This window comes from Lithobates pipiens, unplaced genomic scaffold, assembly GCF_037356315.1.
Source record: "Lithobates pipiens isolate NorthernLeopardFrog02 unplaced genomic scaffold, aLitPip1_a1.2 Scaffold_10, whole genome shotgun sequence".
Taxonomy (NCBI): domain Eukaryota; kingdom Metazoa; phylum Chordata; class Amphibia; order Anura; family Ranidae; genus Lithobates; species Lithobates pipiens.
In genome coordinates this window covers 200,079,320-200,096,708 of record NW_027507686.1, presented here as the reverse complement: position 1 = coordinate 200,096,708, position 17,389 = coordinate 200,079,320, and the positions used below count along the sequence as shown (strand labels likewise).

The following is a 17,389-nucleotide window of genomic DNA, read 5'->3' as shown; positions in this document are numbered from 1 at the left end:
GTAACTAATGATACTTGTGCCATTTTTTATTATAGCATCCATAGAACAAGGCCTGTGTGTGTGGTGAAGGTGGCAGAATTGCTGAGTAACATTATTCAAAGTAATAGTTAACTCAACCAATAAATTGCATAAAAGGCCCCAAGTGTCCTCTGCCCCCGGTCATGCCAGTGAAGAATATGCTCTCTCTTCCTTAAGGGAAAGGACTGACTTGGAAGATTTTTATAAGATTTTCTTTTTTACTTTTTTAACCATATTTTTTTTAAAAGCACGATGCCTAAATTTCTTGCTCCTAAAATTATTACATTTTCTGCCTGGGACTATGTTGTGTTTGCAGGCCTGTTTTTAATATCTGCAGGCATTGGTGTATTTTTTGCCATAAAAGAGAGAAAAAAAACAACATCCAAAGATTTTCTTGTTGGTGGTAAGCAGATGACATGTGTACCAGTGGCTCTGTCTCTAACTGCCAGCTTTATGTCAGCAGTGACGATTTTAGGCGCTCCTTCAGAGGTTTACCGTTTTGGAGCCTCTTTTGCAGTGTTTTTTATAGCCTACACGTTTGTGGTCTTTTTTACAGCAGAGCTCTTTGTACCTGTCTTTTATCGGTCTGGAATCACTAGTACTTATGAGGTAGGTCTATCATCCAATTACTTTTCTGAATAACAATGTTCTATTTTAGTGTTTTTTTGTTGTTTTGTTTTTTGTTTTTTTACTATTTAAAGAATAGGTGCAATTTCAAATTCACACTGTCTATCACCAAATTCAGCATAGCTATAAAATGTAATATTGAGACATATTCAGCCCTAATATTGCTTTTGAGTATTTCTGCTGTTTTGAATTATAAAAAAGCCACAGACAGATTTGCAGTTTTACGAGTTTTACGGATTACGAGTGGGCTGATCAGATCACTTATAGTCCATTGATACTTTCTGTAGCTCTAATGCCGTGTACACACAACCGGACTTTCCGGCAGAATAGGTCCGACTAATCATTCCGTCGGATAGTCTGATCGTCTGAGAGATAATCTGATCGTTTTTTTTTTTTAATTCCGACGGACCTAGAAATAGAACATGTCTCAAATCTGTCCAACGGACTCAAATCCTATCGGGAAAACCGTTTGTCTGTATGCTGGTCCGATGGACCAAATACGACGCAAGGGCAGCTATTGGCTACTGGCTATTGAGCTTCCTTTTCTAGTCCTGTCATACGTCATCACGTTCAAAGCAAACTGACTTTTGAACAGACTTTAGACTGTTTGTGTGTGGGCAAGTCCGTTCGTTGGGAAGTCTGCTGGGAAGACCGCCAGACCTTTTCTGCCGGAAAGTCAGTTCGTGTATATACGACATAAAGCTTACAGTCTGAACAGAGGTATGGGCAGAGAACTGTAGGAAAAGTCTGCAGAAGCCTGTCATTGCACCTATGACCCACTGATCATAGGTGCAATGCTCTGTGCGCTCTTGAGGGAAAAAAAATGCATATTTTTTTACTTGCAAAAACATGTGCATTTTTTATTATTTAATTAAACGTGAACATTGGAGAGGATTATCCAGCACTGTCCAGCAAAGTTACTTTTTATGGGAGATTTTAAATCTAATATATCCCAAAATTTAGATATACCAAGGCCCCCAAGCAGCACAAGCGGCAGGAGTTACAGAAGTCTGGAGATGGAAAAATCCAATAAAAAGAGCATAGTTATGTTTTTCTACCTCCTATAAAACTTTGTCTAAAATATATCTAGCTTTTGCAAATCCAGTTTTGTTGACAGACATTATAGAAGCCACATATCTACCGAGCAGTCTTTCAGACCATTACCCTCTTCATCTGTTAATCCGTACCCCTCCTTCAAAAAATGCAGATTTATGAAGTTCGGGACCCCAGTGGGTCTCTTACCCTGAGAAAGAAGAAAAAATGCCATTAATAATAACTGAATATTGGTGAAAATAATGTTGGATCATCCTCTCCAGATGTTACATGGGATGCTTTTAAGGAATTTGTTCGGGGGCAATATATTTCAGCTAAAGCGGTGGTTCGGAAGGGACAGACCACCAATACCCGGTCTCTACAAATCGAATTGGAACTTCAAAAGGAGATATATGGCTCTGATCCTAATACGAAGAATTTTGATCTATTAATGGCTGCTCAAACGGATCTGCATCTACATATAAATGAAAAAAACAAATTTGATTTATATAAAAATAGACAGAAAGTCTTTGAACGGGGAGATAGAAATGGAAGGTTCTTGGCAATGTTAGCACAACAAGATTATCCAGCTACACTTAAATCTGCAGTCAGAACTCCTGAGGAGAAAATGGTTTCCGACTCTTTGGTTTTAGCTCTTTATATGCCTCCACTCTCCCCCCTGACTTCCATCCAGGGGAGCTGTCCATCCTTTTGGATCGGCTAGCACTAGGATGGTTGTCGGGTAGGGAGAGAGAGGCATTAGTTCAACCTATTACTGGTGAAGAGATCCAGAAGGCTATAAGTACTTTTCTGAGTGGAAAGACTCCGGGTCCGGATGGACTCCCTATTGCACACATAGTTCTTAGTCACAAGGAAGAGAAGGATCCAAAAATTACGTGCTTCTTATAGGCCAATAGCTTTATTAAATACTGATTTTAAAATATTGACAAAGATACCTTAAGAATTCAACCCCTGCTAACAACCATTATTGACTCAGATCAGATGAGATTTATGCCCCAAAGAACGACAGACATTTACACACATGTAGATTACGCACTAATACAAATGAAGGCTCTAGAACGGTTGCCTCATTAGATATAGAAAAGGCCTTAGACACTGTCGAATGGCCTTTTCTATGGGAAATACTTAGATGGATGGGATTCCCATCGGTGTTTATTTTGTGGTTGCAGACATTATATCAAAATCCCATGTCAGTGGTCAAGCTGGGAGGAAGGTTGTCAGCCCCTTTCCAGCTATATAGGAGGAAGCGACAGGGCTGCCCTCTTTTTTCCAACTCTCTTTGCGATAGCAGGGAGGAAGCACGGAGCCCTTTGTGAGATTGGAGGAGCAATGGAGACTTCCAGATAGCTATTTTTTTTTGCTATATGCAACTTTCTCACGTCCTGTATGCCCAATTCTCGCAAGGTCTCCCCCAACTTATAGAGTCTGGGTTGGAGCAAGTAGTAAGAAACAAAATCAATAAAGAAACCCATATCAGCTTTATATATCCATTTTATGACCGTGTCTTTGTCAGAGATCAGGGAACTCTGGTCAAAATGGGAGAATAATAGCCCAGAGCTAGAGGAAGAGGATTGGGAAGGTATATGGGGATTCCCCTTTCAAACATTGGTCTTATTGCGAGATAAACTCATACAATTCAAGATAGCACATAGGGCATATAGATTACATAAAATAAAATAAGCCCATCAAACTCTCCAAACTGTTGGAGATGTGGGCATGCTCCAGAAGATTTTATCCATATATTCTGGACTTGCCCGACTATCGCTATGTTCTGGTCAGGAGTGATTGTGGCAGTTACATCTGTCACTCTAGAACAGAGCATGGTGATTTGACTTTTAGGATTAGTGGAAAAAAATATTTATACAGTGACAAAGAGAACACTAATAAGCTTGCTACTATTCTACGCAAAAAAGCCCCCCCCTTCACTAACCTTTTAGAAATATTTTGTAAATAGTAACTTACCGCTATATAAAGATACATACTGTAATAGAGGTAATAAAAAAAAAAAAGAGAAATTTTGGTCTAGGTGGATAGCAGATCCCACAACTGCATCTGAATATTCCATGGACTAAACATAAAGGAATAGGTTAATGGCAAGGAAGATAGACAGGAGTGAACATGTGGGAAGTCTAGAGGGTAATAAATATGAAGAAATTCAAGATAGGAAAGTGAGGGGGTATACAAACCACACCAAGGTATGAGTTTATTGGGGGAGAAGGGAACTCTTGTGTAATATAACTGTGGATACAATAAAGAATATGTGGAATCTTCTGTGTGAGCTTGAATAGAAATTGAATGTATGCGTTGTTAGATGTATATTAAATAATCAATAAATAAAAAAATTAAAAAAAGTTGAACATAGCCTTCAACAATGCAAGATTGAGTATGGCTGAACACACATGTAGCTTAGCTTCACTCACCCATTTTGAAAAATCCAAGTTGGCAAACTACCTTTCTGTGTTTTGACTATTTAATATCTCATTCATGCAAGTGTGGTGAATAATACTCGTAATGTTTTTTATATGTGTGTAATAATTGCATTGTTGTCTTTTGTTTGGCAAATGTAGCATTCCTTAACATTCAATCATTAAAGCTAACATTCATAATAGAGAAAATAGCCTAATGGCGCATACACACGATCGGATTTTCCAGCAGACTTGGTCCGGTGGACAATCCGCCGCACTTTGCAGTGAAGGTCCGCCGGACCTTCCGAATGAGCCGACTTGCGCACACACACGAACGGACTTTGACGGACTTCCCATCTGACTTATGGCGGAGGTCCAACGGTCTTTCAAAATGAATGGACTTGCCCACACATGGACTAAAATCCGTTCATTTTGAACGTGACTCCAGTTACGACGGGACTAGAAAAGGAAGTCAATCTCGCGGGCGGTCGGTTTATCGGAATCCAGGAGCCCCCTTTAATAAGGGGGCCCCCAGATCCCGGCCCCCCACCCTATGTGAATGAGTATGGGGTACATCGTACCCCTACCCATTCACCTGGGGGAAAAAGTGTCAATAAAAAAACACACTACACAGGTTTTTAAAGTAGTTTATTAGACAGCTCCGGGGGTCTTCTTACGACTTCAGGGGCCTTCTTCTGACTTCTCCACGCTTTCCAGTTCTTCTCGCCAGGCTCCTCCGCTATCTTCTGCTCTTTTGCAGTTCTTTTGCTAGTGGAGGAGCCCGGCTTTCTCCTTCGTCATCGCCGTCATCTTCTTCTTCTTCTTCCTTCTTCTGTTCTTCCGATGTTGACACGACGCTCTCTCCCACTCTAATGCCGTGGACACGGTGCTCGGCAAATTATATAGGCATACGGGCCGTGGTCACCGAGTGATGTCACACGGTGACCCCGCCCCTTATGACGACACAGTCCCGGGGCTCAGCAGGTCAGGAAAGGGGGAGAGGCGAGCGAGTGCCCCCTCTCCCTGAACCATACCAGGCCACACGCCCCCAACCCACAGCACCTTGTCCCCCTGTTGATGGGCAGGGGGCTTATCGGAATCTGGGAGCCTCCTTTACAAGAGGGGCACCAGATCCTGGCCCCTGCCGTGTGAATACTGTAAGTATGGGGTAAATTGTACCCCTACCCATTCACCAAAAAAGTGTTAAAGTGGATAAAGACAGGTGGCAGTTTTGACAATTCCTTTATTAACCACTTGTCGACCATCTCACCCCAATATACGTCGGCAAAGTGGCATTTTCCCGTGAATCGATGTACGGGTACGTATTCCCCTTTGAGAGCCGCCGGAGGCGCGCGCACCCGCAGCACAATGGGGGACCCCATGCGTGTGGCTGGTGGGCATGATCGCAGCAGGACACCCCCGATTGTGGGAATGAGCGCTAGAACACACACAAATCCCTGTTTTGTCAGGGGAGAGGAGACATATTGTTTGTTCCCAGTAAGTAAGAACAATGATATGTCTCTTCTCCCAGTCAGTCCTATCCCCATACCGTTAGAAACAACACTAGGGGTTAAATGTGTTCCCTAGTTAGTAACTCCTTTTCTCCTAGTGACATTTACACAGTAATTAATGTATTTTTATAGCTCCGATCGCTGTATAAATGTCAATGGCCCAAGAAATGTGTCAAAAGTGTCAAATCTGTCTGCCGCAGAGTGAAAAAAATACATACATTTTGTTTGGGTAAAACTTTGCATGGCCGCGCAATTGTCACGCAGTGCCGTATCGCAAAAATGGTCTGGTCATTAAGCAGCCAAATCTTTCAGTCTGTAAGAGGTTAAAAAATAAAAAAACAGTGTCCCCGATTTAGACCCATTGTCAATCATGATGACTGCTGCACCACCGCCACGAAAAAAAAAGCTCTGCTCACGACGAACACTCCCGCTGTCTGCCTGCTATGTCGTGTAACAGTTCTTAAGTAGGTAAAGGGCATTGCCACCGACGACATCTCCTGGTGGCACAGCTCCCTTGAGATGTCACTGACAGGTGCATGCTGCAAACCCACCACTAAAAGTAAACAAAGGGGTGGGGTCTATAGGTTGAAGTCATTGACCAAATATCAAAGTGGCCACATTCGGTCAGTGATATTCCACTAGCCCCCGTTAACATGGCTGGGGATTTCTAGCCAGTAAATTAATGGGGCTGTGTGACATCACTGGTTGCTAAGGATGCAGCAGGTGGTTCCTTAGCAACCACTGACAAGAAGGAAGTTGTCATACATAGTGGCAGTAGAAATATCCCACATGAATTTCTGCTCCCAAAAGTCAAGCCAAGTGTTTGGGCAAAAAGTCTCAGCTAGTCTCACTGGCATTCTCACATGTAATTGGACTGTGGGTGCATTCACAAGCATGAATGCACCATAAAAGACGGCTTCTTTATGATGTTAATGTGATGCAAGAACTAATGTGCAGGCATTCATCACCACACGTCATCCAGCTCAGATAAGTCTGTATGTCAGAGAGCAGTCTGTATATCACAGAGTTAAATGAACTTGAACAAAGTTCGTAAAACAGTGAGAAGGTTCCCCCCCCGCCCTTAATGATTTCTTTTTTGAATGGATTCTCTAAGATGGTGTCAGAGTTCTGTCTATCAAGACAGCAGTTGAACATGCACCACTCATATTGATACTGATATTCTTGGCTGACATTGCCCCTTGCATGCTCAGGAGACATCGCTATCCACCTTTTGCAAAATTGGGCAATTTACTGCTAATGCTGCTACATGTTTTTGTCTTAGCCCTTGTACACACGGTCGGACATTCCGATGGAAAATGTCCGATCGGACCGTGTTGTCAGATAATCCGATTGTGTGTGGGCTCCATCGGACTGTTTCCGTCGGAATATACGATGGACAAAGTTTTAGAGCTGGGCTATAAAATTTTCCAACAACATGATCCACTTTGAAAATGATTTTATTTTGAGCAATGCTATTTTTTCACTGTGTTTAGTCATCATGAGAATTATCCTATACATACCATAGATTAACTTAACAGTAAATTGTGTTATGCCGCGTACATGTGATCTGAATTCTCATCGGAAAAAGCTCTGATGGTTTTCCTGTTGGAATTCCGCTCAAACTGTCTTGCCTACACATGGTCACACCAAATTCTGACTGCCAGGAATGCGGTTACGTACACCATGTACAACGGGACCATAAAAGGGAATTTCAGCACCATTCGTGGCACCCTTTGGTGATCTCATGTTTATCGCGTGTTAGCAGGAATTTGGTTAGAGACGATCCGTGCTTTTCAGACTTGTGCTTCAGATCGTTCCTGCTGTTCAGTTTGTGCTTGTCGGTGCGTATCTGCTTATCAGTGCGTGTAGTCAGTTCGCATTTGTTTGTCATTGCGTGCTATTTTATATAGTACTCTTTGATTTTCAAAGCTTATTGTCTGCTCGTTGCTGATTTGCAGTTTGTTCCTTCAGGCCTTGCTGTTTATCAGTGCTTTCTGTTAGTCTGTTCTGACCAGCTGACCGCTTTAAAGCCACGTTGCGTGTACGTACTCGTCAGAGTTTGTGCTGTGCAGGGGCTTGGTGTTGGGGTTCTTACTTTGACACAAGCCCAGTCCATTAACAGGGCGAGGAGGAGTTCATGGACCAAGAATTGGTTGCTCCAGCGTGACCAATTCTCTCATATGCCTTTGCTGCGTGAGATGATTTCAGGAATTATCTCAGGATGACGGACCCCGTTTTTCACCGTCTGTTGCCTTTGCTGTCCCCCTATATCAGCAGGCAGGATACCTGCATGCAGCAAGCCATCACTCCGGAGCAGAGGCTAGTCGCTACGTTGCGGTACTTGGCGACAGGGAGAAGCCTGCAGGACCTCAAGTTCTTCACCGGCATCTCCCCCCAGGCTCTGGGGATCATTATTCCAGAGACCTGTTCTGCCATCATCCAGGTCCTGCAGAAGGACTATATTAGGGTAAGTTTTCTCCTTTAACATTACATTCTATGTATTTAATGTTTGCTAAAGTATTGTATTTCTTTCATCATTCTATAATTAACATAATTGTAATAAGCTGTGAATTTCCTCTTTGTCCTCATGCATATTGGATTTTTTAATGCTCCTTTTTTGTCCTTCATGCATATTTGTCTTCACTAACCTCCCCAGCATGCTCTCCTGGGCCCATATACTCCTAGTCTAGTCACTTAACAATGCATTTTGTCAGCTCCATTGTAGTGCTTTACCCTAAAGACCCCCTGAAATGTGTAAAAATTTTATTGTTGTCCTTAAATTCATGCAGAGTGCCAGAGGTTTTTTTGGGGGGCCCAAAATCATTTGGAACCCTCCCTCCCCCAACCACTAAGTCAGCTGATACCAATTCTCTATCTGCTGACTTTGCCAAACCCATACAAACTATACCTACTTCTTTTGTGGTCACATTTATGGATGAATTCATCAAAGCATGTAGTGCAAGGGCCTGCCTCAATACTTTCAAATGCTACTGTTTACATTTTTCTTCTCCTATTATCTTGATAGGTAATTGCAAAATCAAAAAATGTGCTTATTTTTTCCTATGCCACTTCTTATTACCTGTCCAGTGGGCTGCCAATAGTGTAATTAAGTAGGGGCTGGCCAAAGTAACACACATTACTTTGTTACTCCATTACTTAGTGGAGAGGGTTACCTGTCCAAAACATACCTCCTCCCCAAAATATTTCCAAGGGGCCATCAGAGGGGGTGAGGAATCTGATAAGTGGACCTTATATTTTAGCCTTTAAATACTCTTTACAAGAAATGTTATACTGATGTTGGCCAACAATGTTTGTGTATAATCTGCTTGCTAGGTTTTTGTGCAAAATTACTAATTTGATTTTTCTTGATTGACTCCACAGTTTCCTTCAATGCCACAGGAATGGCATACTGTGGCCTCCCAGTTTGCCCAGCGGGGGGGCAATCGATGGGAAGCACATCCACATCATCCCACCACCCCATTCGGGCTCATTCTATTTTAACTATAAGGGGTTTCATAGTATTGTGTTGATGGCGGTGGTGTCGGGAACATATGAGTTTCTGTATGTGGACGTGGGGAGGAATGGTTGGATGTCGGATGGAGGAGTATTTGCCCGGACCGAGTTCTACCGATGTCTCAAGAGTGGTGGCTTGGGATTTCCACCCCCAGAGGAGAATGTCGAAGGACTGCCATTTGTCTTTGTTGCAGATGAGCTTTCGTTCTGGGTAACCATGTCATGAGGCCTTTCCCCCAGAGGACCACCACCCCGGAGAAGAGGGTTTTTAATTATCGGCTGGCAAGAGCCAGAAGAGTTGTTGAGAACGCGTTTGGGATCCTGGCTAGCTGGTTCCGCCTGTTTCAAATGGCCATAAATATGGCAGAATACAAACTTAATACCGTTGTGTTATCTTGTTGCATCCTGCACAACTTTTTGAAACAAAATAACCCAAATGATGTGGTCTCAACTGGGCCTGAGGCTGGACTTCAGGAATCAATGACGGCCCTGGAATCGGCCCATCCTGGCTTGCCCCCCTCAAAGCGCCCGTGAAGTGCGTCAAAATTATTTTGAATATTTTTCGGGGAGGTGGGCCATTGCTTTGCCAGCACATTTTGAATAAATGTTATATTTAATCTGCTAAAATCTTGATTTATATTTACTGCTTGTGTTTCTTTTTGCTGTCTCTTAGTGCACTTGTAGTGCCAAGTGGTTTTTACATGATTAAATAACACCTATTGTCACTGTAAACACCAATTTCAACACAAAATCTGGGATTGATCATTGAAAGAGGAAGCCACACATTGTTGAGTATAAATCCTTTTACTCCGTACACATTCACATGCGTTGTAAAACCTTTTTTTTTTTTAAAGTTACAAATTTTGATTTATCTACATTTTTTTTTTCCGGTTACATAAACACCCATGTTTGAAAACAACATACACAACTCTGAAACTTACAAAGTTCAACATTGAAAAACTTAAGGCAAGACCACACATTCTATTGTCCAAAACATGTGGATCTTGCCTTCAACAGATGGGGTGATGTTACCCCTGTAAATGCCTATATTTAAAGATGCACACAAATTGGGAGTCAAACTGGGGATTTACATCCTGATCCCATGCCTAATGTCAACATGTGCTATCTCCCATCATGGGGGATCAATGGATGTGTTTTGGGGGTGAAACCCCTTCCTCTCACCTACTTGAGTTTTGAGGAAGGGGTTGCAGGCACAAAACACGTACATTGATATCCCCCGATGGCAGATAGCACATGTTGACATACTGTGTGCATCTTCAAAATTAGGCTTTATAAAATGTTTACAAAATGTCAAAAATAGTTTAAAAAATGGTGCTAGTTTTTTGGGAAATTATATTCTTCCGAGGACATCAATCATGTCCTTAAGTTTTTGTTCAATCTCCAGAGTTTTTTGTTTTATAAAGTCTAATTCCTGACTACACCACATAGTTACATAGTTAGTAAGGTTGAATAAAGGCACCAGTCCATCTGGTTCAACCTGAGTGAGGTGTGGGTGCTTGTCCACAATTATCCCTATTTTTAGGGATATAGCACTGTTAATTTTACAGAGCGCTCCACACATACATCGCACACTCATATCGGTCCCTACCCTCAAGGAGCCCACAATCCAAGATCCCCAACTCACATTCATATACTAGGGCCAATTTTGGACAGAAGCCAATTAACCTGCCAGCATGTCTTTGGAGTGTGGGAGGAAGCCGGAGTACCCAGAGGAAACCCACGCAGGTACAGGGAGAACATGCAAACTCCAGGCAGGTATGGTCGTGGTTGGGATTCAAACCAGCAACCCTTTTTACTGCTAGGCAAGAGTGCTACCCACTACACCACTGTGCCACCCTAAAATGATGTCCTGGATTAGCCTTTGGGCACTGTCAATGGTGAAATGATGAGATTGTTCTTCCACAACCTGCACATCACCTAAAAATAAAAAAACACACCATGTATTATAAATATGCAGGCATATACCTCTTATTACCTGAATCTGGGGTGTCAGACACTCACCTGTTGTGGTCTCAATTTCGACCATCTCTCCTTCCTCCACATCCTCAGATTGTGACCTCTGTTCCCCTTCTTCAGGAGGTGGGGGGTCCCTGGTGTCCTCGTATTTCCCGATTTTTTGCTCCCCCTATGAGAATGAAACAAAACTTATACTTAGCACACAGATATTTGAGGCAACAAATATGAATGAGAAACATTGCTTGGAAGTGGGGGACGATTGCCTGAGCAGAATTCAAAGCTGAAGAAGACATGATTTATTCCCTTACTAAAGCTGGAATACTTACCTTTTTTGGGCAAGTTTCCCACCTTGAGGCACCCCGAGTATACAATGGAGTAACTGTGTGGGACACCCTAAAAAGTTTGTTCTGGTGTCCCACACTAGAGTCCAGATGTTTAAACAGCTGCTGAGTGTCCTCTCCATACATTACACTGAATCTAGTTTGCTATTCCTTCTAGGTTCAAACACATCTAGACAACAATGTCCTAAACCTCTTTGAAATTAAAAATTAGCATGACCAAATGTATTTAATCATGTGTCTGGGAAAACATTGTATTTATTTGGGAAACGAACGATGTTTACTACGATCGATTACTGTGCGTATGAACATGAAAGTAGCCATTTTAAAATGTACAACACTATAAAGAAAAACACATGGCGCAGCATGCATTAATAATAATAATAGGAACACACGAAAAATATTTACTTTTTCAAAGAACTTTCTCTATTCTTCTGTATTGATCCTGCTCCCTTGATTTGAGGTCCGACCAACATTTCCTCTGATCCTTGGATCGTCGTACCGCAAAATTCCTGTGCAGACTCTTCACACCTTTATTCATGATCTTGGCCTTTCTCATATTTGGGTTTGGGTACAGACCATAATTCCCGACATAGTCATTCCTCCTCAAGATGTCGACCATCTCCAACATCTCTACAAAGGACATATTTGTGACCTTAAATCTCCTCCTGGATTGGGACGTTTCTGGCTCCGGGCTTTCCTCCTCCTCGTTACTGCTATTATGCACCTGCTGTGTATCTGGCATGTTCCTCTCCCACTACCACGAAAGAGACAAGGCGGGGAATATTCTATAAAGAACGGCAGGGGTGGAGGACGCGGGCAGAGTTTCACGCATGCACAGTGTATATAAAGCTTAACACGCGTGTGTTGTAACTACGTTCTGTGTGCAGAGGAAGGAGGAATGGAAGCGACAAACGTTATAACGAAGGTAAGATTTTAACTTTGGTGACATGAGTGGCATATATTGAATCTAGATTGACGCTTATATTGGGTTAAGTATCCTGAGATGAGTGTTTTTGTCTTTTGTTTGGTCTTGCAAAGAAAATGTATCCATTTAAAGACCATGAATTCCTGGGATAATTCCTTGATAAATATCGTGATATGCAAAATTTATGGGAGGTGAAAAACCCGTTATATCACAATAAAGGAGCTAGGAAGGTATCGCTGGAGAAACTGCTTGAATTTGTAAAGACTAGGATCCCCAATGCAGACATCAGGTCTCTGGAAACTAAAATTGGTAGCTTGAGAAGCACCTATAGGAAGGAGTATATGAAGGTCCAGAGGTCCCTGAGGTCAGGAGCTGCAACAGATAAGGTGTATGTACCCAGCCTGTTGTACTACAACAGGATGCGTTTACTTGATGACCAGATTGAGGCCAGGGAATCGCTTTCAACTGTTCCGCCCCCTTCCCTCTACCCTTCCATCCAGCCTTCCCTCAATCCCAGCTGAGACTTCCGAGGACCAACCTGGGCCTTCCATCCAGGAAGAGATTGAGGAGCCCAGCTGGAGCCAGGTATAGTATTTTTATACATATTTTTTATGAGAAAATTATTGTTGGTAACTAGATGTTATTATTGATAAGAAATTAATGATTTAACAAAAAGTGTTTGACATATCAATAGACAGTAGGGGCCAAAAATGATTGGGACAAGAATGAAAAATGCTGGGCTCAGAATTTATATTTATTAACAGTCAATTTGCAACAGTCATGAGCTGAAAATTGTGTGTGTTTGATGAACAAAAACTAAAACTATGTCCCTTTTTCATACACAGGATGACCTCAGCCAGGACAAGGCTCTGGCAAGTGGCACACAGGAGGAGGCGGGGAAAAGTGTCAGCCAGGAGGTGGCAGGGTCCAGTAACACCCAATCCCAGGTGCCTTCCTTCTGCCTTCCACCCAAAAGGCCGAAGGCAAGTAAAACGGAGGAGGCAGCACTGGCCCTCATCAGGGAGGCTAATGACACCCTGAAATCCCCCCTCAATGCTGTAGAGGCCTATGGCTCTACATAGCCTCCAATATACATCAAATGGAAGAGGGCCAATGGCGCAAATGTGAGAGACTAATTTTTGCAACCATCCACAAGGGGTTGATTGGCGAACTAACTGATGACGACCACCTGTGTGCGCTCCCCCCATCCTCCTCCTCCTCCTGCCACAAGTCCACCTCCAGAGCCACAGCCTCCAGGGAAGGCTGCAGGGAAGGCTGTATGGAAGAGTCAAATGTGATTGTCTGGCTTCAGTCTGGTCTGACAGAACACGCAGCCTGTTGTAGTACCACAGCCTGGGTACATATATGTCATCTGCTGCTGTTCCTGACTTCTGGGATTCCTGGACCAGATTGACCTCCTTTCTATATGGACTTCTCAAGCTATCAAGTTTTGGAGCCACAAAGTTGATGTCTGCCTTGGGGGCCAAAGGCTTCACGAATTCCAGCAGTTTCACCAGTATTGCCTTCATCTTTATTTTGTTATTATGATGGAAAATTATTTATTTCAGAAAATACTTGCCTATGTGTTTTTCTTCAAATAGCAAATATAATTTTTTTTGGGTGAGTAGGCAGGTACATTTAAAAAATACAATGTCAAAATTAATAAGGGACACCAACACCAAACAGGTTTACAAATACAAGATAAAAATGGTGTTGTGGAGAGCACGAGAAAATAATAAAATAATAAAAAAAATTTGATTAAAAAAAGGACATATATATATTATGTAGATCTGGCTTAAATTAAAAAAAGATTATTCAGGAGATACCTAGAAATTAGGGATGAGCCGAACACCCCCCGGTTCGGTTCGCACCAGAACTTTCGAACGGACCCCAAATTCGTACGAACGTTAGAACCCCATTGAAGTCTATGGGACTCAAACGTTCGAAATTAAAAGTGCTAATTTTAACGGCTAATATGCAAGATACTGTCCTAAAAAGGGTTTGGGGATCTGGCTCCTGCCCCAGGGGACATGGGTCAATGCAAAAAAAAGTTTTAAAAACGGCCGTTTTGGTGGGAGCACTGATTTTAATGACGATTAAAGTGGAAAAAAAGTGAAATATTCCTTTAAATATGGTGCCTGGGGGGTGTCTGTAGTATGCCTGTGAAGTGCCACGTGTTTCCCGTGTTTAGAACAGTCCCTGCACAAAATGACATTTAACGGAAATAACGTCATTTAAAGCTGCTTGCGGTTTTAATGTTATATCGGGTTTCTGCAATATGGTTGAAAATCATTGAGAAAAATGGCATGGGTAGCCCTCCCTGCCCATTACCAGCCCCTTTGGGTCTTGTACGCATATTAAGGGGAACCCCGTACCCATATTAAAAAAAGGAAATGCGTGTGGCCCCCAGGCCCTATATACTCAGAACAGCAGTATACAGGCGGTGCAAACAAGACAGGGACTGTGTAGGTTTGTTGTGTTAGGTTGAATCTGTTTGTAATTTTCAACTGGTACATTTTTAACCACTTCAATATCGGGCACTTAAACACCTTCCTGCCCAGACCAATTTTGAGCTTTCAGCGCTGGGCACTTTGAATGACAATTGCGCGGTTATGCTACACTGTACCCAAATGAAATTTTTCTCATTTTCTTCCCACAAATAGAGCTTTCTTTTGGTGGTATTTGATCACCTCTGCGGTTTTTATTTTTTGCTAAACAAATAAAAAAATACCGAAAATTGTGAAAAAAAAAAGTTTTTTTTTGTTTCAGTTTCAAAACTTTGCAAATAAGTAAGTTTTCTCCTTCACTGATGGGCACTGATGGGGTTACACTGATGGGCAATGATAAGGCGGCACTGATGGGCACCGATGAGGTGGCACCAATGAAGTGGCACTGATGAGGCGGCATTGATGGACACCGATATGTGGCACTGATAGGCGGCACTGATGGGTGGCACTGATGGGCGACACGGATGGGCACTGATAGGTGGCACAAATTGGCACGGATTGGCATGGATAGGTGGCACAGGTGGGCATGGGTTAGGCAGCACAGGTGGGCATGGGTAGGCGGCACAGGTGGGCATGGGTAGGCGGCACAGGTGGGCATAGGTAGGTGGCACAGGTGGGCATGGGTAGGCGGCACAGGTGGGCATGGGTAGGCGGCACAGGTGGGCATGGGTAGGCACTGATAGGCGGCACAGATGGGAACTTATAGGCGGCATTGTATTATAAGGAGGGGGTGGTCAACCGTATCAAAGGCAGCAGAGAGGTCCAGGAGGAGGAGTACAGAATAATGTCGATTGGTTTTGGCCGTTAGTAGATCGTTTGTTAGTTTTAGGAGAGCAGTTTCTGTGGAGTGTTGAGGACGAAATCCAGACTGAAGGGGATCAAGAAGGCTATTATCAGCGAGGTGGACGCTCAATCGGTTGTAGACCAGACGTTCGAGTAGTTTGGATAAAAAGGGGAGCAAGGAGATGGGGCGTAGGTTGTTTGGATTGGATGGGTCCAGTGAGGGTTTTTTAAGTATGGGTTTGACAAGTGCATGTTTTAGAGAGTTGGGGAAGATGCCAGAAGAGAGGGAGAGATTGAAGATGTGAGTTAGAGAGTGTAGCATAGAGTCAGAGGGTGAACACAGCATTTGCGAGGGAACAGGATCCAGAGGGCAGGTGGTAAGGTGGACATTACCAAGTAGTTTAGCAACTTCGTCTATAGTGGTGGAGTTGAAAGAGGGAAGTAATGATAGTGCCTGTGGGCATGATGTGTAAAGCGTGGAGGGTATCAGAACAGTAGAAATCTCCACGCAAATTGTATCAATCTTCTGTTTGAAGTGATTAGCAATCTCCTGGGCAGTGAGTGAGTTGGCGGGTGGAGGCGGTGGAGGACGAAGTAGAGAGTTGAAAGTAGAGAAGAGTTGACGGGGACGGGATGATAGGTTGCTGATGAGAGTGATAAAATAGTTCTGCTTGGCAGAGAGGAGGCTAGAATTGTAATTTTGGAGGGCAGATTTATATTGGTTGAAATCTCTCTGAGACTTGGTCTTGCGCCACAGGCGTTCATGAGCACGACTACGTTTTTTCAGACTTCTAGTGGCATCTGTTTGCCAAGGTTGAAGGGGTCGGGGCTTGATTCTGTGTGTAGTGAGGGGGGCCAGTGAGTCCAGAGAGGCCAGAAGTGAAGTGTTGTAGAGAGAAGTGGCTAGGTTGGTGCAGGATAGGGGTGAGATTTTGTCGTAGAGGTTGTCAATAGCAGAGTAGAGAAGAGAAGGCTTGAGATGACGTAGGTTTCTGCGGGTAACTTTAATGCGGTTGGAGGGAGAGGAGGTGAAGGAGAGGGAGAGAGTGAAACTAATAAGGTGGTGATCAGAGAGAGGGAATGGATAGTTAGAGAGGTTGCATGGAGTGCAAAGGTGAGAGAAAACGAGGTCAAGGATATTGCCTTCGGAGTGAGTAGGATCATGTATCCACTGTTTCAGGTCAAAGGAGGAGGTTAGGCTGAGAAGTTTGGAAGGAGCAGAGGTGTTAGTATTAATAGGGATGTTGAAGTCCCCGAGAATGATTGTGGGGATTTCAGAAGAAAGAAAGTAGGGTAGCCAGGCAGAGAAGTCATCAAGAAATGTTGATACTGGTCCAGGGGGCCTGTAGATCACGGCTATTCTTAAAGAAATTGGAGTGAAGAGACGAATGCAGTGTGCTTCGAAAGAGGAGAGTGACAGAGAGGGAGGTGGCTGAAGTACCTGGAAGGTGCTATGTGGGGCTAGAAGGATTCCAACACCTCCTCCCTTATGTCCATTGGATCTAGGGGAGTGAGTCCAAAGAAGACCACCATGGGATAGGGCCGCAGAAGATGCAGTGTCTGATTCGTGGAGCCAAGTTTCGGTGATGGCGAGTAGGTTAAATGAGTTGGCGATAAAGATGTCATGTAGAGAGGTGAGTTTGTTGCAGACAGAGCGGGAGTTCCAAAGGGCACAATAGAAAGGGAGTCTGGTCTTGGGAAGAATAGAAATGGGAACTAAATTGTGTTG

At 43.3% G+C, this 17,389-nt stretch overlaps 1 protein-coding gene across 1 annotated transcript in view; it reads left to right on the top strand.

The window, feature by feature from the left end:
* Positions 1–179: 179 nt before the first annotated feature.
* Positions 180–17,389, top strand: part of SLC5A12 (solute carrier family 5 member 12) — a 118,716-nt gene continuing 101,506 nt past the window's right edge. Inside the window, exon 1 of the mRNA XM_077460839.1 lies at positions 180–627. Within this exon, the coding sequence (XP_077316965.1) occupies positions 271–627 (357 nt within the window). The 5' untranslated portion in view covers positions 180–270. The remainder of the gene's footprint in view (positions 628–17,389) is intronic.